The sequence below is a fragment of the Bos taurus genome, chromosome 20 (genome assembly GCF_002263795.3).
Source record: "Bos taurus isolate L1 Dominette 01449 registration number 42190680 breed Hereford chromosome 20, ARS-UCD2.0, whole genome shotgun sequence".
NCBI lineage: Eukaryota > Metazoa > Chordata > Mammalia > Artiodactyla > Bovidae > Bos > Bos taurus.
This window is the reverse complement of record NC_037347.1, coordinates 35,510,243-35,536,127: the sequence shown is the minus strand read 5'-3', so window position 1 is coordinate 35,536,127 and position 25,885 is coordinate 35,510,243. Positions and strand designations below refer to the sequence as shown.

The window sequence follows — 25,885 nt, the reverse complement described above, 5'->3', positions numbered from 1 at the left end:
AGCTGGCTGACTGGAAACAGACTGAGCTTGTCCATGTCCTGGAGTTATAGTGGACTCTTAGGTGTGTGCTTTAGGATAAGTCCAGCCAAGCCATTTTTCAGGACTGCATGGCTATATGCTTCCAAGTTTTTCTCTTTATTTCTAGGAGAACTACAGCACCACTGTGAAGCGGAACCAAGTCCTGCACTGGAGCTGGGAATCTGAGCTCCCTTTGGAATGTGCCATCCACTTTGTAAGAATGAGGACTATGGTGGATGATGCCAGGATTCCTGCACCCAGGCTCTGGAGTAACTGGAGTTCATGGGAGAAAGCAGATGGTAAGAAGTGAGGCTATAGAAGAGTGAGGGGGTTTGCTATCTAATATTTCTTGGGGATCAGTAGTCAGATGGTAGAAGTCCTTATTGAGGAACTCCAGGTAGACACCAGCATTATTTATATTTGGCTCCTATTGGATCTAAAAAGCATGGATAAGAGACTTGCCCCTGGGAAATGGAGGTCTCAGGATTTTAATAATCTTGCCTGAAAAATTCCATGGACAGAGGAACTTAGCAAGCTACAGTCCATGGGGTCCACAAAGAGTCGGACATGACTGAACACATATGCATTGGACCCAAAAAACATGGATGTGAAACTTGCCACTGGGAGATAGATAGAGATCTGAGGATTTTCCCTCTGAATTTATTATTGAGGTAATTATGCAAATTCAGGCAATGTAGGATTCATTTTCCATACGTGTGAAGTATGTACATTATAGAATGCTAAGTGAACAAAGCAAGATATAAATTGTACATATATTTTTACTAGAACAACACAAAATGTGTATACAACTAGAGCAGAATTTGGGAAGCTTTTTCCATCAAGGAAAAAGATAGGAAATATTTTAGGTTTTATAACCCAACATTCTCTATCGGGGCTATTCAACTCCACCATTGTAGCATGGGAGCTGTGTAAATGAATGGTTGTGTTCCAATAAAACTTTATGTACAAAAAACAGATGGTGGCTGGAATTGGCCCATGGGCCATAGCTTGCCAACCCCTAATGTAGAGACAAGGGAGGGAAATACGGAAAACTGGAAGTAATTCTTCATTTGAGTAATGAAATCATGGGTAATTGTGTTTCAAATATCTCTTAATTTTGGTTATTTTGTTGTTATTAACATTTAGCATTCTTCACAATTTCGTATGCTTCAGCTAAGCTACAGGTTAGCTGTAAAGCAATGGCATCTGATGCTCTCAACTAGGTACCTTGATAGGTTATCTGAGATTCCTACCAAGAGAACCATTCCTTAGCCAAGTATTTATGCAAATTTAACTCAGACTGATAACACTTTAACCCACAAGAGACCCAGTGATGAGTTTAATACTAATAGAGTAAAATCTGCCTCCTAGTTGCTGCTTTCAACACTGTGTGTATTTAGCTGTCACATCTCCCCTAGGAAATACATATAATTCTCATCCCCTATTCACAGAGGAGAAAGTGGAGGCACAAATAGCTTTCTTAAAAAAAAAAAATTTAAGGTCATCAGGCCACTAAGTGGTGGAGCCAGAATTCTAACCTAGAAAATCTAGCTCCATAGGCCATGCTCTTAACCATCACATCCTATTGCTGAGAGACGTACTTAGAGAAAAAGAAAAAGAGAGAGAGATTAAAAAGATAGTAACAGAAAAAGAAAGAACAACATCATCAACAACTTTGGTACAATGGACTAGGTTTCTCAAAATTGTAGCCTCCACACTAACCCCAAGATTGATAGAAAAGCTGATTATGCCTGCAAAATTGTCGTTAAATTATACTTGATTTATAATATCATGTAAATTTCAGGTGAATAGCACAGTCATTCAGTTATACATTTATGTGTATTTTTATCAGATTCTTTTCCCTTATAGGTTGTTGCATAATATCGAGGATAGTTCCCTGTGTTATATACTAGGTTTTTGTTGGTTATCTATTTTATACACAGTAATGTTTATATGTTAACTCAAAGCTCCTAATTTATCCATTCCCTGTACTTTTCTTTCTCCTTTGGTATCCATATGTTATTGTTTTTTTTGGTTTTGTTTTTCTGTATCTGTGAGTCTCTCTCTGTTTTGCAAATAAGTTCATTTGTGTGATTATTTTTTCTTTTAGATTCACATATAGGTGATATCATTTGTTATTTGTCTTTGTCTGGCTTTCTTCACTTAGTGTGATACTCTGCTGCTGCTGCTAAGTCGCTTCAGTCATGTCCGACTCTGTGTGACCCCATAGACAGCAGCCCACCAGGCTCCCCTGTCCACGGAATTCTCCAGGCAAGGATATGGAGAGGGTTGCCATTTCCTGCTCCAGTGATACTCTCTGGAGCATCCATATTGTGCAGATGGCATTACTTCATTCTTTTTTATGGCTAAGTAAAATTCCATTTATATATATGTGTATATATATACACACGCCACATTTTCTTTATCCATCTTTCTGTTGATGGATATTTAGGTTGGTTCCACGCCTTGGTTATTATAAATAGGCCTGCAGGGATCTTTTCAAATTATGGTTTTCTCTGGTTATATGCCCAGGAGTGGGATTGCAGGATCATATAGTAGCTCTATTTTTAGTTTTTTAAGGAATCTCCATATAGTGCTCTACAGTGGCTACACCACAGTGTTGGAGGGCTCCTATTTCTCCACACCCTCTCAGCATTTATTATTTGTAACCTTTTGATAATGGCCATTCTGACTGGTATGAGGTGATATCTCCTTGTAGTTTTTTTTCTTTTTCATTGTAGTTTTAATTTGCATTTCTCTAATAATTGGCGATGTTGAGCATCTTTTCATGTACTTTTTTGCCATCTGTCTTCTTTGGAGAAATGTCTATTTAGATCTTCTGTCCATTTTTGATTGTCTTATTTGTTTTTTCATATTGAGCCATATGAACTATTTGTATATTTTGGAAATTAATCTCTTGATGGTTTCATCATTTGCAAATATTTTCTCCTGTTCTGTAGGTTGCCTTTTTCTTTTGTTTATTGTTTTCTTTGCTGTGTAAAAGCTTTTAACTTTATTTGGGTCCCATTTGTTTATTTTTACTTCCATTACTTTAGGAGGCTGATCCAGAAAGATATTGCTGTGATTTATGTCAAAGTATGTCTTGCCAATGTTTTCCTCTAGGAATTTATAGTATCTGGCCTTACACTTAGGTCTTTAATCCATCTTTAGTTTATTTTTGTGTATGGCATTAGTTAGTTCATTCGCTAAGTCATGTCCAACTCTTTGCAACCCCATGTTCTGCAGCATGCAAGGTTTCCCTGTCCATAACCAACTCCCAAAGATTACGCAAACTCATGTCCATTGAGTCAGTGATGCCATCCAACCATCTCATCCTCTGTCGTCCCCTTTTCCTCCTGCCTTCAATCTTTCCCAGCATCAGGGTCTTTTCAAATGAGTCAGCTCTTCGCATCAGGTGACCAAAGTACTGGAGTTTCAGCTTCAGGATCAGTCCTTCCAATGAATATTCAGGACTGATTTCCTTTAGGATGGACTGGTTGGATCTCCTTGCTGTCCAAGACTCTCAAGAATCTTCTCCAACACCACAGTTCAGAAGCATCAATTCTTTGGTGCTCATCTTTCTCTATAGTCCAACTCTCAGATCCATACATGACTACTAGAAAAACCATAGCTTTAACTAAATGGACCTTTGTTGGCAAAGTAATGTCTCTGCTTTTAAATAAGCTGTCTAGGTTGGTCATAACTTTCCTTCCAAGGAGCAAGCATCTTTTAATTTCATGGCTACAATCACCATCTGCAGTGATTTTGGAGCCCCCAGAAATAGTCTGTCACTGTTTCCACCAGATGCCATGATCTTAGTTTTCTGAATGTTGAGTTTTAAGCCAACTTTTTCACTCTCCTCTTTCACTTTCATCAAGAGGCTCTTTAGTTCCTCTTCACTTTCTGCCATAAGTGTGGTGTCATCTGCATATCTGAGGTTATTGATATTTCTCCCAGCAATCTTGATTCCAGCTTTTGCTACATCCAGCCCAGCATTTCTCCTGATGTACTCTGCACATAAGTTAAATAAGTAGGGTGACAATATATAGCCTTGATATGTTCTTTTCCTGATTTGGAACTAGTCTGTTCCATGTCCAGTTCTAACTGTTGCTTCCTAACCTGCATACAGATGTCTCAGGAGGCAGGTCAGGTGGTCTGGTATTCCCATCTCTTGAAGAATTTTCTTCAGTTTATTATGATCCACACAGTCAATGGCCTTGGCGTAGTTAATAAAGCAGAAGTTTTTCTGGAACTCTTGCTTTTACAACAGATGTTGGCAGTTCGATCTCTGGTTCCTCTGCCTTTTCTAAATCCAGCTTGAACATCTGGAAATTCATGGTTCACGTACTGTTGAAGCCTGGCTTGGAGAATTTTGAGCGTTACTTTACTAGCGTGTGAGATGAGTGCAATTGTGCAGTAGTTTGAGCATTCTTTCGCATTGCCTTTCTTTGGGATTGGAATGAAAACTGACCTTTTCCAGTCCTGTGGCCACTGCTCAGTTTTCCAAATTTGCTGGCATATTGAGTGCAGCACTTTCACAGCATCATCTTTCAGGATTTAAAATAGCTCGACTGGAATTCCATCACCTCCACTAGCTTTGTTCATGGTGATGCTTCCTAAGTCCCACCTGACTTCACATTCCAGGGTGTCTGGCTCTAGGTGAGTGATTGCACCATCATGATTATCTGCATTGTGAAGATCTTTTTTGTATAGTTCTTCGGTGTATTCTTGCTACCTCTTCTTAATATCTTTTGCTTCTGTTAGGTTCATACCATTTCTGTCCTTTATTGTGCCCATCTTTGCATGAAAATTTCCATTGGTATTTCTAATTTTCTTGAAGAGATCTCTAGTCTTTCCCATTCTGTTATTTTCCTCTATTTCTTTGCATTTATCACTGAGGAAGGCTTTCTTATCTCTCTTTGCTATTCTTTGGAACTCTGCATTCAAATGGGTATATCTTTCCTTTTCTCCTTTGCCTTTCACTTCTCTTCTCCATGGTTATTACTGAATGGTTTGTGTTGGAAATGAATAGAAATCATTCTGTCATTTTTGAGATTGCATCCAAGTACTGCATTTTAGACTCTTTTGTTGATTATGATGGCTACTCCATTTCTTCTAAAGGATTCCTGCCTGCAGTAGTAGATATAATGGTCATCTGAGTTAAATTCACCCATTCCAGTCCATTTTAGTTCGCTGGTTCCTAAAATCTCGATGTTCACTCTTGCCATCTCCTGACTGACCACTTCCAATTTGCCTTGATCCATGGACCTAACATTCCAGGTTCCTATACAGTATTGCTCTTTACAGCATCAGACTTTACTTCCATCACTAGTCCCATCCACAACTGGGTGTCGTTTTTGCTTTGGCTCCGTCCCTTCATTCCTTCTGGAGTTAGTTCTCCACTCTTCTCTAGTAGCATAGTGGGCACCTACTGACCTGGGGAGTTCCTCTTTCAGTGTCCTTTTTGTCTTTTCATACTGTTTTGGGGAAACAGGCACAGACAGAAACTTGTACGCACCAGGACCCAGGAGAAAGGAGCAGTGACCCCATAAGAGACTGACCCAGACTTGCCCGTGAGTGTCCAGGAGTCCCTGGCAGAGGCATGGGTTGGCAATGGACTGCTGCAGGATTGGGGGCACTGAGTGTAGCAGGGCCTGCATGGGACCTTTTGAAGGAGGTCACCATTATCTTTGTTACCTCCACCATAGTTTGACCTTAGGTCAAGTAACAGGGATGGAATACAGCCCTGTCCTTCAATAGAAAATTAAAGATTTACTGAGCATGGCCCCACCCATCAGAACAAGTTTCCCTCTCAGTCAGTCTCTCCCATCAGGAAGCTTCCATAAGCCTCTTATCCTTCTCCATCAGAGTACAGATAGACTGAAAACCACAATCACAGAAAACTAACCAATCTGATCACATGGACCACAGCCTTGTCTAACTCAATGGAACTATGAGCCATGCCATGTAGGGCCATCCATGATGGATGGGTCATGGTGGAGAGTTCTGACAGAATGTGGTCCACTGGAGAAGGGAATGGCAAACCACTTCAGTATTCTTGCCTTGAGAACCCCACGAACAGTATGAAAACAGTATGAATGGTGTTAGAGAATGTTTTAATTGCGTTGTTTTACATGTAGCTGTCCGGTTTTCTCAGTACCGCTTACTGAAGAGACTGTTTTTCTCTGTTGTATATTCTTGCCTCCTTTGTCATAGATTAATTGACCATAGGTGAGTGGGTTTATTTCTGGACTTTTGATCCTGTTCCATTGATCTGTGTTTCTGTTTTTGTACCAGTGACATACTGTGCTAATTACTATAGCTTTGTAGTATAATCTGAAGGCAGGGAGCCTCTTTGCTCCAGCTCCTCTCTGTCTTAAGACTGCTCTGGCTACTCAGGGTCTTTTGTGTTTCCACACAAATTTTTTTGTTCTGATTCTGTGAAAGATGTCATTGGTAATTTGATAGGGATTGAATTGGATCTGTAGATTGCCTTGGGTAGTGTGGTCATTTTGACAATATTGATTCTTCCAATCTAAGAACAGGGTGTATCTTTTCATCTGCTCCTGTCTTCTTTGATTTCTTTCAGGGCTGATTATTCCTAATCCCCAAAGCACTGGCTCTCAACTAGTTGCACATAGAATCACCTGGGGACCTTAAAACAAAATCCTACCCCTCAGGCCACTCCACTTGGGTGACCTCAGTGATGGCAATGTTAGAGCTCTGGTGGGCCAGAAGCCAAACTGAAGGGCATGAAGTGATCAGGGGGTGATGACAGCTTAGTGATAGGCAGAGGCAGCTCCTTGGGGAGTGGACGAGCAAGTGGAGAGGAGGCAGGAGGCAGGCATGGAAGATGATGAGTGGGATATACAGAAGGAAGACAGAAGTGAAAGGAGATACTTGGGTGACTGGCATCTGAGAAGCTGGAAGAGGAGTGATTTACAGGGCGTTTTAGAGATTATGAGGGACACGTGGCTTGGATGCTGGGCAGAAGCTGGTGGATGTGACTGTGGCTTTACCACTTGCAGGGTGAGCGAACTTGAGCTCAATCCTGCCTGTCCCATTGCTGTGAGGTGGTAAGGATGACAAGAGAGAAAATACATAAGCACTGAACATGGGACCTCCTACATGGCTAGCATCAGTAGAGAGCAGCTACTGCTGTCCTGGAAACCAGCTGATCACCGGCAATAATAGGGTCATCCTCAGGGCCACAGGGCGACAGTCACTGTGCTGGCTCAGCAGTGAAAGCCAGAGCAGTGGTGTTCCCGTAACGATAAGAGTGATGGTACACAGGACTTTTTTGCACACTACAAAGTTATAGATTTTTAGGTTCCTGTTTTTTCTAGGAGGTAGAAAAAGCTAAGGTTATCTGTTGAGAGTGAGACAGGAGGGGACTGGTTTGAATTTGAGCCCAAGTCTCACTGAGCTGTCTTCTCTTATCTTGCAGCCCAGAATTCACTTGGAGATCATCCATTGTACGTTTTCCCTAAAGATAAGCTGGTGGAAGAGGGCTCCAATGTCACCGTTTGTTACATTTCTATGAACCATCAAGATAACATATCCTGTTATTTGGAAGATGTACTGATATATGGAAGACAACTTGATCAAAATGTATGGGCATTCGAGTTCAAGAACGTTTCTTTCATTAGGAAAACTGGAACCAATTTCTATTGTAAGGGCCAAGGTGATCCAGAGGGCGTCGTTCTTTTGGTCTCAAGTGAGTGGACCCATTCTCTGTGACCCCCTCTTCCCATTTCCTGTGGAAGAGATCAAATCTTCTTTCCCAGAAGAAAGATTTCTACTTGTGGCCTCAGTTGACTTTTGTTTTCCAAGCCTTCTAGGACAGTCTCTGTCAAAGATATTCTGAAGCAATACTTGTCGGATTTCCTGTTGTTTTCTTGAGCTTACTGAAATTTTATTCCTAGAAAATCGAGTGATAAAAAGGAGAAAGTTCAGGTCATGACCTGGACCACTGAGAAAATATCCTGCTTTGTGTGAGCCATGCTGGAATGACCACAGGATGGCAGGGCGGGGAGGAGAGAGGCTACAGGCTGGATGGCCCTAGAGAGGCGGCCCAGGTCACGGTCGGAAGACCCGGGTTTGAATCTTCTTCCTGTGCCTGGGTGTGCCGTCTTGGCCAAGTTTCCCCCTCTGTGAGCCGGTCTAGTAATGATTGTGAGGATCACAGGAACACAGGCAGGGCTGTACGATCAGTAGCCGCACACGCAGGACTTCAGCAGACGAGGCCTTTACTGCCCTTAACTGGGTGGTGAAGGGGAGGGAGGCAGCCTTGTACTTTTCTTGTCCATCTGTGTATGCTCCCGCTCCCCGACCTGCCGTGGCCTCCTGTGTTGTCTCGAAGCCTCCGCCCTTCCCCACACAGTGGGGCAGCACGAGCGTCTCCTCCCTCCCCGCTTTCCCTGCCACAGGCCATCTCCAGTCTCCTGGGCGCTCGCTCACCCATACTCCTTGTGTGTCCTCTCAGAACAGCAGTGCCTCGGGGACTTGGAGATGCCACGCGTACGTTCCTTAGAACTCGCAGTCCTCAGCTGCTGAAGTTAGCGGGTTCCCCAGATCTGGCTTCCTGGCCTCCCAAGCACAGCCCAGGCTCTCGAAGCCACAGCATCCAACACGAAACAGCAGGCAACACTGACTCCGTTCATTCATCACTGGGCTCATTCTGTCTGCATGTCGCCAGACTGCTGAGTGCTTGCTGGCCAGCTCTGGGGCTACCAGTGCAGACCTCACACTGTCACCCCCACTGTCCCTGGTGACATCCCAGCAAAGCACCAGGGAAGGAGGGAGAAGGGGCCAAGGTGAGGTACCCGAATGTGACTTTCTGGAGCTGCTGATGCGCTGGCCTCTGTTCAAGTAAACTTTTCAGTGTTCAGAGAAACTCTGTGGCCTCAGATCCCAAAGAGAGCTCTCCATTTCACTTGTGTTTCAACAAAGGGCTTCTGCTCAGTGTTTCTTCTGCTTTTTCTTTGGACAGAAGTGCTTGAAGAGCCCAAGAACTTTTCTTGCGAAACCCAGGACCTGAAGACTTTGACCTGTACTTGGGATCCCGGGAATGACACTGGCTTGATTCAACTGCCTTCCTACACTTTATTTGAATCGTAAGTGAGCTCTGGGTACATTAGTGACAGACTCTCCCTTGTTTGAGGTGCTTGTGACGACGTATCAAAAATTTTCAACAAGTATTTTCAGACAACCTTGCCAGGGTCAGGAAGAAATCCTTAAGGGGTCACAAGTATATAATACTTTCTATCCAAATTTTGTGACAGGAAAATGGAGCATAAACATAATAAGACCATTAGTTGTGAATCTTAATGTGAAATAACTCCATATGGTGATCTAGATCTACCTGACTTCTAACTTTTTAAGAGTACCCAAAGTAGTAAACTAAGGAAAGTTTTCACCATCCACGAGGGGAAGTCAGCAATTCATCCTTACATATGTAACCACATAAACCAAGTTTTTTGAAACAGTATTTTCATCGTCAGTGTTTGCTGGTGATGGATCGATGCTGTTCTGTGGAACATAGTTTGAAAGCCACTGAACGTGTCCCCCAGGGGATTCAGGGACACACATCTGTGTTGACAGAAGTGTAAACCCTGAAATTGTTGTGTGTGTGTTTTTTTTAAGATTTTCCGGGAAAAAGACACTTTGTAAACACAGAAACCGGTGTGATTGGCAAGTAACTCAAGACTCACAAGAAATGTATAACTTTACACTCGTGGCTGAAAACTACTTTAGAAAAAGAAGTGTCAGTATTCTTTTTAACCTGATTCATGGAGGTGAGACTTGAGTGTAGCTCACTGTGGTCACTGGCGTAGCTTTGTTTGACACACTGTGTGATCAAGTAAATGTGCTAGAGATCTGTGCCTCGTTCACGTCCTAAGTGGAAGTTTTAGTTTGTAACTGTTGTTCACGCCACGCTTCTCTTCACGGGTGCATGCATGGCCCATGGTCCCTATTATGTATTTTTGTTGATAATGTAATAAATGCCAAGGAGCTTACCTCCAATTCAAACTACAAATCTGACAATAACTTATGTCGTCTCCCATCCCACAGCCCCCTGTCCCGCTCCCTCCACTACGGAAATGACAGATTTATTTTGTGTGTGCTTGTGGATATATTCTCATTTCTTATGAAATCCTGTTTTTATTTTGTTTTAATGCATATCAGAGACATCAAGCTATATGTAATAGTCCTTGTAATTGTTTTTATGTAATATTAAATTGCTAACACTTACTCATATTATTCAGTGGTGGTGTAGTCCATTTATTTTTCACTTTTATTAAGTATTTCATTGTGTAAATATACAGTATTTTATTTATGCATCTCCTTTGATGGGTTCTTAGGTTGTCTCTGAAAAGGTTTATGCTCTTGGATACAGTGTTAATAAGAGCATTTTGATATATATATATATCCAGTAAACACCTATAATTGTTCTGTTGTGTGTTTTTTTTTTTTTTTTGAGTGTATACCTATACCTTACCAAATGGCTCAGAGGTTAAAGCATCTGTCCGCAATGCGGGAGACCTGGGTTCGATCCCTGGGTCGGGAAGATCCCCTGGAGAAGGAAATGGCAACCCACTCCAGTACTCTTGCCTGGAGAATCCCATGGACAGAGGAGCCTGGTGGGCTACAGTCCATGGGGTCACAAAGAGTCGGACATGACTGAGCGACTTCACTTCACTTCACTTCAAGAGTAGAATTGGTGAGGACTCAGAAAATGTAAATGTTCAACTTACGAGATAATGCCAAATTCATCTCCAAAGTGGTTGTGGCAGTGTGTTCTCTCCAAATTGGTATTGTCGCCCTTTTCATTTTTGTCAGCTGAGTGAACGGAAAGTGGCATTTTGTGATGGTTTTGATCTGCACATCTCTGAAGCTGCATATCTCTGTCTGTGTTTTGATTACACCCCCTCCTCTTTTATGAAATGTAGAATCTTTAGTCATGCTGCTCATTTTTTCTGGAATGCTTGTCCTTCTTTTACCTTCTTAATTCTACAGATCATTTAGATTTCCGTTTAATTATCACTTCAGTCAGTCAGCTAATTACAGGGTGATGCCAATCCAGCAGGCACTTCGGATCCAGCTGTGAACAGGATTGAGTAATTGCCCCTAACTGGGTATATGTGCTAGTGTGTGCTGGGGGAGAGGTGGAGAGGGGGGTGTGGAGACACGAAGTAAATGTATAAACAAGTTAAGCACTGCACTCCTGTGAAGCAGATAGAATTGAGGTAGGAGGGTAGAGAATGTCTGAGGTGCTGCTTCAGCTGGGATGGGGGCGCTGAAGGGTGAGAGGCAGGAGACCTCTAGGGCACTTGGAGCAAAAGGAGTGGGTTAGAAAAGCTCTTGGGACGGGAACAGGCTCTGGGTGTTCCAGGGACAGAAAGAACGTCCTGTGTCTCTCCTGTGAGAGAAAGGAGCTTGGAGTGGTGGGCAATGGCCAGGTCACACAGCAGCTCTGGAAGGGGGTAAGATGGAAGGTGTTTTTATTTCAGATATTCAATTGCTATTTTTAAGTTCTAAAATTTCCATTTAATTCTTTTTTAAAAACTAGTTTTTCTCCACTGAGAAGTGTTTTCCTTCATTTCAGGTGCATTTACTTTTACCTCATGGATCTGTTTTAAAGTCTTTAATCGTTGTAGCTTCAAGGGAGTCATCTTGATGCATGAGTTGATATCTGTTGACTGACTTTTCCCTTTGAAATTGGTGGCATTTTCTGTTTTGTGGTTTTGTTTTATACGTCAAATGATTTTGGATTGTATTCTTGCCATTGTTAAAGTTACTTTGGTTAGACTCTGGATTCTGTTATATTCTCTTTGATGGGCTGCTTCTCCAAGTTTCAACTCCCCTCTACATTCTTTTCTGCTTTTGTTTAAGAGTCCTCAGTTTCTTTTTATATTTTTTCAGAGTTTCTAATATCATCAATGAGAGAGAAAGGCTGTAGTTGGCTTACTCTATCTTAGCTGCAAGTCTGGTTTTATTTGTCATTTTCTCAAAAATAAGCAAAAATGCTTATTGGGTAAAACATTGAAAAAATGAAGTGCCTATTTACCAAAGTCTTTTTGGATCTTTGCTTGAGTTTTTTTTATTTTTTAATTTATTTTGGCAGTTCATCCAATGGCTCCCTATAGCTTGTTCCCTAAAAGTGTCAGTGCTACAAATGCCACCGTGACCTGGAAGGTATACTCCATAGGAAGCAGTTCTGCACTTTTGTGTCAGCTTCAACTCCTTGGTGAGGAAAAGTGATACAAGTAAGAGCTTAACTTTCTATTTTCAAAAGTTTCTTTATGTCTAAACAGAGACCAGTGAATATAAAATCTCTTGAAATTTTTATTTCTGTATGGGTTCAAATGGAAGGGATCATCTGTTTACAAGGTCTAGGAATATTACTCAACCAGTAAAGGGAATGAAAGTGGGTCATTTGTAGATACTTGGATGAACCAGCCTGTCATACAGAGTGAAGCAGTCAGAAATGGGAAAACAATGATCATATATTAATGCATAATGTGGAATCTAGAAAATGGTGCAGATGAACCTATTTCCAAGGCAGAAATAGAGATGCAGACATAGAGAATGGACATGCGAACATGGGGGTGAGGGGAAGGAGGAGTGGAATGCTTTGGGAGACTGGGATTGACATATATACCCTACCACGTATTAGGTTGGTGCAAAAGTAATCATGGTTTTGCATTGTTGAATTTTACTGTTTGATATTAGAATACATTCTTAAATAAATGTGGTTATGATAGGCATCATTTTAATGTGCACTTCTCACTTTATGTTTTTTGCTAATGACTTAAGACTTGCAATTTATTTTATATTTATTTTAAACTAGGGAAATGATGTTAGACAAAAGCAAATTCAAGCGATTTTCTTATTAGAGTTCAAAATGGGCCATAAATCAGCAGAGGCAACTTGCAACATCAACACATTTGGCCCAGGAACTGCTAACGAGTCTATAGCACAGTGGTGGTTCAAGAAGTTTTGCAAAGGAGACAAGAGCCTTGAGATGAGGAGTGCAGTGACTGGCCATCAGAAATTGACAATGACCAACTGAGAGGATCATTTTACAACTACAGGAGAAGTTGCCAAAGAGCTCAGTGCTGATCATTCTATGGTAATTCAATATTTGAAGCAATTTGGAAAAGTGAAAAATCTCCATAAGTGGGTGCCTCATTAATTGACCAGAAATCACAAAAATCATCATTTTAAAGTGTTGTCATTTCTTATTCTATGCAAAAACAATTAACCATTTCTTGATCAGATTTTGATGTGTGATGAAAAGTGGATTTTATATGACAACTGGTGATGACCAGCTCAGTGGTTGGACCTAGAAGAAGCTCCAAAACACTTCCCAAAGGCAAATTTGCACCAAAAAAAGGTCATGGTCACTGTTTGATGGTCAGCTGCCTGTCTGATCCACTACAGCTTTCTGAATCCTGGCAAAACCATTACATCTGAGAAGTATGCTCAGCAAATCAATGAGATGCACTAAAAACTGCAATTCCTGGCATTGGTCAACAGAATAGTCCCAGTTCTTCTGCACGGCAATGTCTGAATGCACATTGCACCACCAATGTTTCAAAAGTTGAATGAATTGGGCTGTGAAGCTTTGCCTCATCCACTGTGTTCACCTGACCTTTCGCCAACCAACTACCACTTCTTGAAGCATCTCAACAGTGTTTTGCAGGGAAAACGCTTCCACAACCAGCAGAAGGCAGAAAATGCTTTCCAAGAGTTTGATGAATCCCGAAGCACAGATTTTACACTACGGGAATAAACCGACTGATTTCTTATTGGCAAAAATGTGTGGATTGTAATGGTTCCTGTTTTGCTTAATAAATATGTGTTTGAGCCTAGTTATAATGATTTAAAATTCATGGTCCGAAACCACAATTACTTCTTCACCAACCTATATAAAATGACTAGTGAGAAGCTGCTATATAGCACAGGAAGGTCAGCTTGGTGCTCTGTGATAACCAAGAAGGGTGGGACGATATGAGGTGGGAGGGAGGTCCAAGAGGGAGGGGATGTGTGTGTGTGTGTGTGTGTGTGTGTGTGTGTGTATAATGTATATATATAGATGATTCATTTCATTGTACAGCAGAAACTAATACAACATTGTAAAGAAATTCTATTCCAATTAAAAAAAAACAAAGGTCCAGGCAATTAATCATAAACCTCTAGAATTTAGAGATATTTTTCCTCAAAGAACTAGTTGTACTCCAGGTCTAGGTGTTCCGTGTGTGATTTGGTTTTATAATAAAGTGTGCTCACTGGTACTTCTGACTTCTTCCTCCCCACCTCATGTTTTTTTTTTTTTTTTTTAATCAAGCAACACAATATCTCCGTCAGGGTGAATGGTGAGTACCTCTTAAGTGAACTGAAGCCGGACACAGAATATATGGCCCGTGTACGCTGTGCTTATGCCGACCACTTCTGGAAATGGAGTGAATTGATTAGCCAGAACTTCACCACAGCTGAAGCTGGTACGTTTGGCTCCCTGACATCCCAAGAATCTAAACGGACTGACAGGAGATGGGTGGGCTTCCCTGAGAACTTCTGCTTGTACCAAAACTCAGGGGAAAGTGTTACAGCAGAGGCTGAGTAGCATCTTTAAAAAAAAAAAAAAGTGAATTCAATGCCTAATGCAGTGTGGGTGGGAAGACATCTGCCTCAGACATTTATTTGCCATCCAAGTTATTTCTACTGAACATTTTCTCTGGGATTTTTAGTTTTCCAAAATGGTTTCTAAGCTCCTGGTATTGCTGGATTCCTGTTGGAACTGGGGCTCTGTAAATAAGTATGAACTTTTCATTCAGGCGTGGGGACAAACAGTAGCATTTGTACTGAGGAAGGCACTGATCTCATAGAAAACAGCCTTGGGCTGTGTCTGGAAAGGTAGTATCTGGAAACTTAATCATCATTGTTAAGTCCTTCGTTCCAGCGACAGCAAACTGGGAGCTTTCTCGTGATGCTCTCAGAGGTTGTTTCCTCAGTAATGACTAAACAGAGAGTTTTCCTCCCAAATAACTATGTTTTAGACCACAAGTATTGCTCAGGAGATGAGATGGCCCAGCCCTGCATTCATCTCCTTCCAATCCCACATAATAGTCATGCCATCGCCCGGCTAACGCATGAGGCAGCCTGGGCCCGTAGACTGGGGAGACGCGCCAGCTTGCAGTTAATGAGCAGCAGACATAACAACAGTAACCGGAGCACGGAGTATTTAGTATGTGCCAGACACCGCTCCAAGGGTTCCCAGTGTTTTCCTCAAATCCTCCCACCACCTTGCAGCAGGTCCTGTTGGTCTCCTCACTCAGTGGATGAGGCCCGGGAGGCACAGGGAGGATGAGGAGTTTCACAGGCCCCGCCAGCAAGGGACTGAGTCAGGACTGTGGCTGACACCCGGGTCAGTTGACTCCAGAGCTTCCCCCTCACCCAGACTGCAGCCTGCCTCCTGTGTCTCTCAGGGGTGTTATTACAGCCTGGAGAGCTTGTGGACTCAAATCCGGGCTGTTTTGCTGCCTAAGGAAGGATTGTATATATTTGTTTGATTCTATCTTGTTATTCATGTCTGCAGGCTGTGGAGTTTTTTTTGTTTTTTTTTTTTTTCTGTTTCAGCCTGGAAGGGACATTTTAAAGCACTCTGACTGAGGGGGTAGCGAGGGCACCAAAATCCACACGTGGGCTGGTCTCCAGAGGTGCTCAGTAGCCTCTTCCCCTCGTCAGCCCCTCCAAGAGTCCAGTCATTTTTTTCTAGTCATATAGACCCCCTAAGAATCCTTGGAGCAGAGAGCCCCATTCCTGATGGTAATGTGGTGTATTCCTCAATTATGGGCTTCCCAGGTGGCTCAGTGGGTAAAGAATCCTCCTGCAGTGCAGACAGGAGATGCGTGTTCAGTCCCCAGGTCAGGAAGATCCTCTGGAGAAGGAAATGGCACCCACTCCAGCATTCTTGCCTGGAGAATCCCATGGGCAGTGGAGCTTGGCAGGCTATAGTCTATAGGGTCGCAAAGAGTTGGACACAACTGAAGCAACTGAGCAAAGAAGATTTGCTTTATCCTAATATTTTATACTTTAATATTGCTTTGGGGTTATTTTTTTGCAAGTGTATTCCAAAATTATACCTAAAACTTAGTGGAAAGAAAAAACTTTGCATTTTTTTTTAGCATTTTTGGTAACTAGTTTTAACTTTGCAAAAGCAAAGTTAAGCATTTTCAGACTTATGATATTATAATCATTTTAGATGATTTAGATGAATTATACCTAAAATTTAGTGGAAAGAAAAAAACTTTGCATTTTGTTTTTTAGCATTTTTGGTAACTAGTTTTTAAACTAAAAATGCTAAAAAAAAAAAATGCAAAGTTTTTTTCTTTCCACTAAGTTTTAGGTATAATTCATCTAAATCATCTAAAATGATTATAATATCATAAGTCTGAAAATGCTTAACTTTGCTTTTGCAAAGTTAAAATCAGTTGAATCTACTGATGATGAACCTACACTTTTTCCACTCTGATAACACTTTGCTCAATGCTGGCAGAGTCGATGTTTATATGTATTATAATTCTACTTAAGCAGAATCACGGTGAGCAGAGATAAATGACCCCATGAGGAGATACTGTAGTGACATAAATATGGAGCACGATCAGCTGTGCTGCTGTTCTCTTTTCGTGCAGGTGGTCACGTACAAACCAGCAGCAGAAGATTCTGCACTGAGCTTGAGGTCTCATATGCTGCTTGAGTTTTTCAATGTGTTTTATACTTAATATTGGCTTCTCTGATGGCTTGTTTAACAAATTGAAATCTGCCTCTTAATAGATTTTTAGAATATATGGTCACCTTTATGTTGTGCTAGAAAGTGTTAGCAACTACAGGAAAAAAAAAAGGAGTCTCTTAAATTTCAGAGATTTCCTTGGTGGCTCAGATGGTAAAGAATCTGTCTGTAATACAGGAGACCTGGGTTCAGTCCTTGGGTCAGGAAGATCCTCTGGAGAAGGGAATGGCAACCCACTCTGGTATTCTTGCCTGGAGAATCCCATGGACAGATGAGCCTGGCAGGCTATCATCCATGGGGTTGCAAAGATTTTAAAAATATATGGTCACCTTCATGTTGAATAGAAAGTGTTAGCAACTATATGAAAAAATTTTTCATTTTTTAAAAAATTTCAGTTGTTGGGGACTGTAAACTATATTTTCATAAAGCAGAGAATTAAAATTTTATGTTATGTTGCAAAACAGTTTTCTTCTTGTGCAGAGATATGTTGAATCCAGTCATAAATCACTGGTCTACAGTTTAGTGGCAAGAATGACAAGGAGGCAAGGTCTTCTAGAACAGAGTAGGGTGAGGCGTACGGGGGGAGGTTTGCAGCTGGTGCCCCGAGGGCCCACACACAGGGAGCTGCCCTAGGCTCAGACCAGGAACTGGGGGACAGGCGTGCATGGGGAGGAGGGGGACAAGGAAGGGATCCCAGGCTCTGACCACAGCCAGGGGCCAGCCAGTGTTCAGTCAGGAGAACTGGGCTCCACTTGAGGGTGTCCAACTGCAGCCTCCACCAGAGGGGCAAGCAAGTAGCAATGGTTTGCTGTGCCTAGAAATTCCAGAAATGGGAAATGTGCCCAACTGATCTAGCATTGGACTGATGCAGCATTCTTGCCTAACTAACCCCCTAGCATTGGGCTGACGCAGGGTTCCAAAATTCCTTGGTGGCTTCTAGAAGTTCTGAGGCTTGAGTTTCACAAAGGCCCCTGTGTCACTTCCCGTTCTGATGTGGCAGCCCTTTTGTAAAGCACCTACTGTGTGCCTGCCCCTTGTGAGGAGTGAACAGTGTGGTCACAGCCAAGTGTGTAGACATCACAGAGAGTGAAAAACCGAGATGCAGGCCTCAGGTCGGACTGGCCGTGGTCACTTTGCTGACCGAACTACAAGAAGGTTGAAAGTATTCTACATCCATGTTGTGACCCAGGAGTTTTCCTTTGGTTAATTTCAGCTCCATCGGAGGCGCCCGATGTCTGGAGAGATGTGACATTTGTGTCAGGACATCCAACGGTGACCTTGTTCTGGAAGGTAAGAGGCCAGACGTTTAGAAAGACATTTTTGCTTGTCATTTGCTTTTCACCAAGATTAGCTACTGATGTAGTCTTTCGATTGGGAGGGCTTTTCCCAGGAATCCTGTAGAATTTCTGACCTGGTCGGGGAATCCCCACTCCGCATCCATACCCCTAACACTGGGCCAGGGCTTCCTTCTTCGGCAGCCTCTTGCCTGGCCCAGGTGGCTGGTTCTGATGGTTAGAACTGCATCTCCTAACTTCCCCGCAGGCCTGCCCCTAACATCTGCAGGGCCCAGGGCATGAGGAGAAGTGGAGAAATATATACCATATTTTAAAGTTACGAATATTTATATTTGAAAGTCATAAGTCAAGCTTAAATATTGTAACAGAAATCAACCTAGTCCTTCTGTGTTGACTAACATGCCTTCATGACAACGTGCAAGGCCTGGTTTGTGTTGAGATGGTGGTAGTGGTGATTTAGTCACAAAGTCATGGCTGACTCTTTTTGATCCCATGGACTGTAGTTCACCAGGCTCCTCTGTCCATGGGATTTCCCAGGCAAGAATACTGGTTATGCTGTGCTGTGCTTAGTCACTTAGTCATGTTCAACTTTGCGACCCCATGGACTGTAGCCCACAAGGCTCCTCTGTCCTTGGGGATTCTCCAGGCAAGAATACTGGAATGGGTTGCCATGCCCTCCTCCAGGGGATCTTCCCAACCCAAGGATCAAACCCAGGTCTCCCACATTGCGGGTGGATTCTTTACCATCTGAGCCACCAGGAAAACCCAACTCAGAGCTCTTGAGTTCCTCAGTGTTTAGTGCTAAAGCATGGCCATGCTGGGGGAGCTGGCCCCCAGCCAGAGCCCACCCCACTTTTCCTCCCACCTCCACTCTGGTCCTCCCCATCAGGGGGCTTGTTCACACACATGTCGATGCGCCAGTCTGTACAGGCAGATTCTCTCCACACCCAGAGCCAACAGCTGCCCCAGCCTGATCTCAGGTCTGGGGGTGCACACATCAGGGGGCACCATCTGGCTGGGGGTTCAGGCCTTGGGAGTGGGCTTAGGGTTGTGTGGACAGAGAATTCTCTACCACCTGAAGGATCATCTAAAAGAGGGACCGTGGGCCCTGGGTCTGGGGAAGCACAGCTTGGGGGCAAGGGGGTGACACAGCTGGTGGAGGGAGCGTTCCAGGAGCCCAGCCCCCTCCTGTCTGGGGTTACCCCTGTCTTCCCTGCTCTGTACTCACTGTGGTGGTGGTGGTTTAGTTGCTAAGTCATGTCTGACTCTTACAACCTCATGGACTGCAGCCCGCCAGGCTCCTTTGTCCATGGGATTTCCTAGGAAAGAGTAGTGAAGTGGGTAGCTATTTCCTCCTCCAGGCCATCTTTCCAACCCAGGGATCAAACCTGCATCTCCTGCATTGCAGGCGGAATCTTTACCGACTGAGTCCATACTCACCAAGTGTGTTTTAATCCAGGCTGAATAACCCCCTTCCTCTCAATTCCTTAATTGGTCATGCTTTGGACATGATATGCTCTTAAGCTCACCCCCAAATGATCCTATTCTGTACTCAATTTTAGTTAAAATAGAATGTCTGATTTCAAGTGGGGTTTATTTAGAAGGTTATTTTCTCTCTTAAACTGTTTAAATTTGCTCTGCGTGTGTGTGTGTGTGTGTGTGTGTGTGAATAAGGCAATCAAAGGAGAGAAAAGATGAGAAAGTCATCGAGCAAACTCTTATTCACAGGGAAGCCCATGTTGAAATGATTGTCAATATTTGTTTTCAGCCTCTATCAAAAGTGCACGCCAATGGGAAGATCCTGTTCTATAATGTAGTTGTAGAAAATCTTGATGAACCGTCCAGTTTAAAGGTCCTCTCTGTCCCTGCTCCGGCCAACAGCACAAAAGTAACCCTCAATCAGAGTTCTTACCAGATCTGTGTCACGGCTCACAACAGTGTGGGTCCTTCTCCGGCTTCCACAGTTGCCATTTCTGGACATCCTGGAAATGGTGAGTTTCTTTGGTTTTGTTTTTCTTCACTAGGAAAATGTTGATGGTATTATTTGGTAGATATGAATAAATTGGAAAGAGTACTTTGGAGAGACAAAAGATGCAGCTGCCAAACACTGTCTGTCATTTTCTTTGGGTCCAGGCATGTTGGCGGGTTTCTGGGACAGTCCTCCTCGGTGTGGGAAGATTTCAGCCATGGGTCTGGACATTTCCCTTCCGGGGACTCTTCCACTGATTTGGGATCTCAAATTTTATTCAAATAAATGCAACACAAACAGTCCTAACAGAGTTAGAGTTGGTATGAACATGCTTTGTGGCTTATGGAATATGAGTTGCATTTCTTATATGGCAAAATATTTTGTCAGTCTTGGCCACAAGGAGAACTAGCATTATCTTTCAAAAAGGGCTTTGCCAAAGCTGTGGAATAAATGATGATAACTGTCTAAACACTTAGCCTGTGGAAGTCCAAACAAGGTGGAAATGACCTGACATGTACAATCAATAATGGTGTTACTTTCCTTCCTGGGAGAGCTATGAAAGGGGGTTGGTTGCACTAACCCCGCCCCCAGTGGTGCACACACTCACACACTGCACACTTGGACAGCACCCCACAGACATCCTAAATTCACTTGTGAACCTTGCAATAATGTCACCCTTCAGTTGCTGCTATAAAAATTGTCAGACCCTGCTTGTGGGGTTATGTCGGGTCGCTTTATACCTGTTATTCAAATTAGGCTTCCATTTAGGTTAAATGGGCTAGATTGGAGGGTGTTATTATTTTGTCTTATGTATTTTGGTTAAGAACCATCCAGTGTGTCAAGTAAGAAAAAGAACTTGGGATCGTGCCACAGAAGAAAAACTAAGGAGTTACTTGACCTAATCTTTGCTTTTGAAGAACTATATCAGAGAAGGAAGTGGATGGTTGTATTCTGTCTTTGTTAGGAACAGAACAGGAAGGGTGAGCATTTCATTCACCCCTAGGGGAGCTGATAGATAAAGGAAACTCTACCTCCAGGGAGGCTCAGCTCAAACAACTCTCCTAAACACTCTTCTCTTTTGGGGTCATCCTCATCTGTGGGTTCCTACCCTGTCTTCCTTCCTCATGCCCTGCCTTCAGAACCCACTCCATCCTTTTGTGAGCCTCTATCCAGCCTTCCGATATGGTCCAGATTCTTATGTCTCTAGAGTGGATAAAGGCACTGATGTGCTATGAGACAGACCAAGGAGGTTCAGCCAATTCATGCTAAAGTGTGAATGACTGAAAAGATTCCCTTTTTCTTTGCCTTTCCCTTCATTTCTCCAGACATATTTGCAAGGTTAGAGAAGCAGCTTGGGAGAGTTATGCTTTAAGTTTGGGGTAAAATTATAGTCAGTGTGAATAAATGGAAAATGTCAGTTTCAGCATGAAAGAGATTTGTGTCTCTGATGAAGAAAGACAGAAGCTGTGTGGGTAGGATAGACACAGGCCTTCGTGGGAACCCCTGACCTTATACCTGGGGCTGCACATTTGTTTGGGTGCTCCCAGCTGGATGATAATTTGGTGCCCTGGAAGATTTAATAGCACCCATCAACATTCAGCTGTAATTAGAATTGCCAGATAAAAGAAAAGATGCCTCATCAAATATGAACTGCAGAGAAAAAAGAAGTACATTTGGAGTATTAAGTCCATCCCATGTCATATCTGCTTGTACCACACTGGTTGCCTCTCTGAACAGCTGCTTGCAGGCCCAGTCCTTGATCAGAGTCTGCTTTCACTCAAGTGGCCACTGGGGCCCACTGCCTTCTGAACAGTGGGAGGCTGTGGAATCCGCCTTGGAAACAGAAGTTCTTATCCTAGACCTAGACTGACCTGCTTGAAATCAGCAGAGCTGTAGTCCATTGAGACCATCACCTTTTTTTGTCCAATTGTCGGATGTTAGGAAGACTATCCCGGAGAAGGCAATGGCACCCCACTCCAGTACTTTTGCCTAGAAAATCCCATGGAAGGAGGAGCCTGGTAGGCTGCAGTCCATGGGGTCGCTAGAGTCAGACATGACTGAGCAACTTCACTTTCACTTTTCACTTTCATGCATTGGAGAAGGAAATGGCAACCCACTCCAGTGTCCTTGCCTGGAGAATCCCAAGGACGGGGAAGCCTGGTGGGCTGCCGTCTATGGGGTCGCATAGAGTCGGACACGACTGAAGCAACTTAGCAGCAGTAGCAGCAGCCGCAGCAGTAGCAGCAGCAGCAGCCGCAGCAGTAGCAGCAGCAGCAGCAGCAGCAGGAAGACTAGCCTGGTGCATAAAATACATTGAGGCAGCATCCTAGGTCATAAGTACTGTCACACCCTTCCATAATCTGACTCTGTATGTATGTGAGTCGTTTTCTCCTTTTTTGCTCTGCGATCACCTCAGTTTCTACCCCTAACATCTTGGAGACAGGAGTTCATTCTGGGGCAGCCAGCATTGTGTGGGGGAATAAGCTGAATTATTCAACAGATAATTTTTGAAAGTAGATCAAGTGCCAGACACAGTTCTAGGTCAAAGGTCAACTACTTTTTCAGTAAAAAGGCAGAGCGTAAATATTGTAGACATTAATGTAGGCACGACAGTCATCATTTTCCAATCTGTATTTTCTATCCTTTGTTTTTAACAACACTTTAAAAATCTTAGAACTGTTCTTAGTAAAAACAAGCTTTCGAAGCTGGATTTGATCCACCAGCGGTCCTGCCTGCTGATCCCTGTCTTAGGAGCTGATGTTTCTTTGGGTCTCTCAGGACAAGGGACATTTGAGGGGCGGGTGTGAATATTTGTTGGGAGTGAGAGGTAGGAAAAACCTGATGAAAACATCCCTCCTGCCCTTATCCTAAGCCCTGTCGCAATTACAGAGGGAAGGCTTGGACCTGCTAGATACACAGCACATTCAACACAGCACATTTAGATACTTTTGCAGAATGTCTGATTAATTAAATCTGAAGCATTGCCCTCTTTGTAACTTATAGAAAATGTTGAAGAAGGAAGAATGAATGGTACAGAGGATGGATTTCCCATGTCTTGGAAACCCCAATCCAGAAATGCCACAGGTTACGTTGTGGAGTGGTGTGACAGTCCCCAGCACCTTCCCTGTGTTCTCCGGTGGAAAAACCTAGGCCCCACTAACACAGACACAGTCATTAGCTCGGGTAAGAACCTTCTGTATTACCATCTCGCTCCGTCCACGTGGTTCAACTAGGGTTTCTGGACCATCTCAGATACTCTGTGCTCACTGATAACTCCAAATCCCGCATGGGTCTTGGAGTTCAAGTTCTGCAGTTGATGTGGCCTAAGTTTTGACCTTTATATTTACTTTTACAGAGCCATCCAGATGTAAGTTCATATGGTTCATGAATTTGTTCTAAGCCAGCAGTCTCAAATGAATAGCAAAGGACCTTTGTAAGAGTCGTCCTGAGAGCTTTTACAAAAGCAAAGATGTGGATTTGGAAGACATAGGAGTAGAGGTGATGGTAGTCGATTATCAACTCCTTCAGTTTCAGTGCAACTTGTAGAGCTTGGTCTCTTTCCCCGCCACACTGGATTTGTCTTTTCCAGGTTGCAAGTGTAGCAAAGGTTAGTGGCTTGAGCAGTGGGTTAGTGGCGCCATCTGCTGGTCACAAGGTAGAGCTGTGGGAATTGTCGATCCAGAGAGTGAGTGATGAAGGAAATGGCAAACCCCTCTTTTGCCTGGGAAATCCCGCAGACAGAGGAGCCTGATGGGCTACAGTCCATGGGGTTGCGAAAGTAGGGTATGACTTAGCGACTAAACCACCACCACCCCACCACTTGAGGGTGACTGATGAGGCCCAGTGGGGTCATTCGGGTGGCTGGCAGGAATGAGGAGTCTTCCCTTTCTTGAGCAGTGTTAGAGCTGTGGGGTGAGGGGCAAGTGAGTTACTGGAAGCAGATCTTGCAGGCGCTTGCCTCTCATGGGTGGAGAAAGGGCGCGTCGCTGGCGGGAGATTTAGAGTCAAAAAAGAGTTTTACATGGTTTTCTGGTTCTGGTTGAATTCTGCACCCAGTTTTATGCACATGGATGAGGGTATTTTGAGAGAGGATGATGTAGAAAACAATCCCCCATTGTCAGATATGCTGGAGGATTTCAAGGCTCAGGGGAAAGAAGGAAGATGGTAGAGATGAAGGGCAGAAACTCCGAGGAGGAAGATTTTCTAAGGGCACCCAAATTCATTTTTCTTTCCTTTTCAGAAATAAAGAGAATGTCATCCTATGTTATTGACAATCTGTTGACTTTTCTTCTCTAGGTGCTTTTAGACCAGGGGTTCGCTACAACTTCAGAATTTATGAAATTTCTACAAAAAGGATGGCCCATTTATTAGAGAAAAAAGCTGGCTATTTGAAGGAACTGGGTAAGTTTAAAGCATTTACTGTGTCCATGGGTGGACTTGTTCAGGACAATTCAGAGACTCTTTGCTTCAGCTTTAAGAAAATTACAGCTCCTTTCCTAATTTTCAGTGTGCTATTTATTCTGGCCATTGGGTTTTTTAAAACATTATTTTTTAATCATAAACATAAAACATTTTCATTAAAGACAATTCATGAAATGTTATGCCAAAGAAGACAAAACTGGCTGATTTTACCAGCCAAGGGCACATATCCAGAGTTAATGTTGTGTGTGTGTTCTTTCTCAGTACAGGCATGCACTTTGATATAAAAATCAGATCTTACTCTATGCAGTTTTGTAAAGTCCTTTTTGACTCATGTCACTAAGTAATATTTAACTTTTCAGTCATTATGACTGCAAACTGCCTCATGGTTTGCATACGGCAAATCACCCATCTTTGGACTTTTAGGATGATTAAAATTTTTTTTTCAATTAAAAACTATAAAATTCACCCTCAATTTTCTTGCAGTCTCTAATATTCAATCTCTCTCTTTTTCTTGGCCAAATCCCCTTATGCCTTATCTGACTCACCATCATTTTAGCTGAATCTTTGTCCATTGCTCTGATAAAGGTTTTTAAGTGAAGTCCTAGAGGTAGAATACTTGAACCAGAAGGTTGAACTTCTTAAATACAGTTTTACAGTTTTTAAGACTTTTGGCAGATATACTGTGAAATTGTTGCCCCTCTCAGACATTGTACTTTGATTCCACCAGCAACATGGGCAAGTTTTGATCCTTTCATGTGGTTGCTTATTTAGCTTCTTGGCATCCAGGGTTTCACACCCACTGGGAGCTGGGCGGCTGGGTCATTGGTTACCTTGCATCAATCAGACCAGCTTTTAGTGTTCTCCATTGAGTGGGTGCTGTTCCAGCCAGGCAGGAGGGGTGTTGCTGTGTGTGTTGGCGGGCACAGGCCAGGCATGCACCAGCCTATGTGCTGAAACAGGCTCAGGGCAGCCTCAGAATAAACTCTTCCCACACTTGGACAGGGCCTTCCCAGGTGGTGCTAGTAGTGAAGGCAGGAGGCCTAAGAGATGTGGGTTCAGTCTCTGAGTCGGGAAGATCCTCTGGAGGAGGGAATGTGGCCCACTCGTCTTCTTTCCTGGAGAATCCCATGGACAGAGGAGACTGGTGGGCTGAGGTCCAGAGGGTTGCACAGAGTCAGACATGACTGAAGTGACTTCACACACACACACATACACTTGGACAACTGTGCGTTGCCACTGCCTGGGAACTAAAACTCTTCAAAGCCACCCTGACCTCTTCAAATATAACCCTTCCTCCTCCTCCCTTCCCCCTACTTCAGTTCATTCTCCCAAACACTGTTTAGAATTCAGGCACAGAAAAAAGTCTAGGGAAGCCTTTATTTTCTT

General features: G+C 43.1%; 1 protein-coding gene across 1 annotated transcript in view; it reads left to right on the top strand.

Annotated features, from left to right (window-relative positions):
- The window catches only part of OSMR (oncostatin M receptor), a 68,058-nt gene that overhangs the window by 35,044 nt on the left and 7,129 nt on the right, over positions 1-25,885 (top strand). The window contains 11 exon segments of the mRNA NM_001080272.3: positions 146-317; positions 7,466-7,735; positions 9,011-9,134; positions 9,664-9,815; positions 12,146-12,270; positions 12,273-12,287; positions 14,372-14,525; positions 18,027-18,103; positions 19,877-20,099; positions 23,081-23,260; positions 24,374-24,478. Coding sequence (NP_001073741.3) covers positions 146-317; positions 7,466-7,735; positions 9,011-9,134; positions 9,664-9,815; positions 12,146-12,270; positions 12,273-12,287; positions 14,372-14,525; positions 18,027-18,103; positions 19,877-20,099; positions 23,081-23,260; positions 24,374-24,478 — 1,597 coding nt within the window.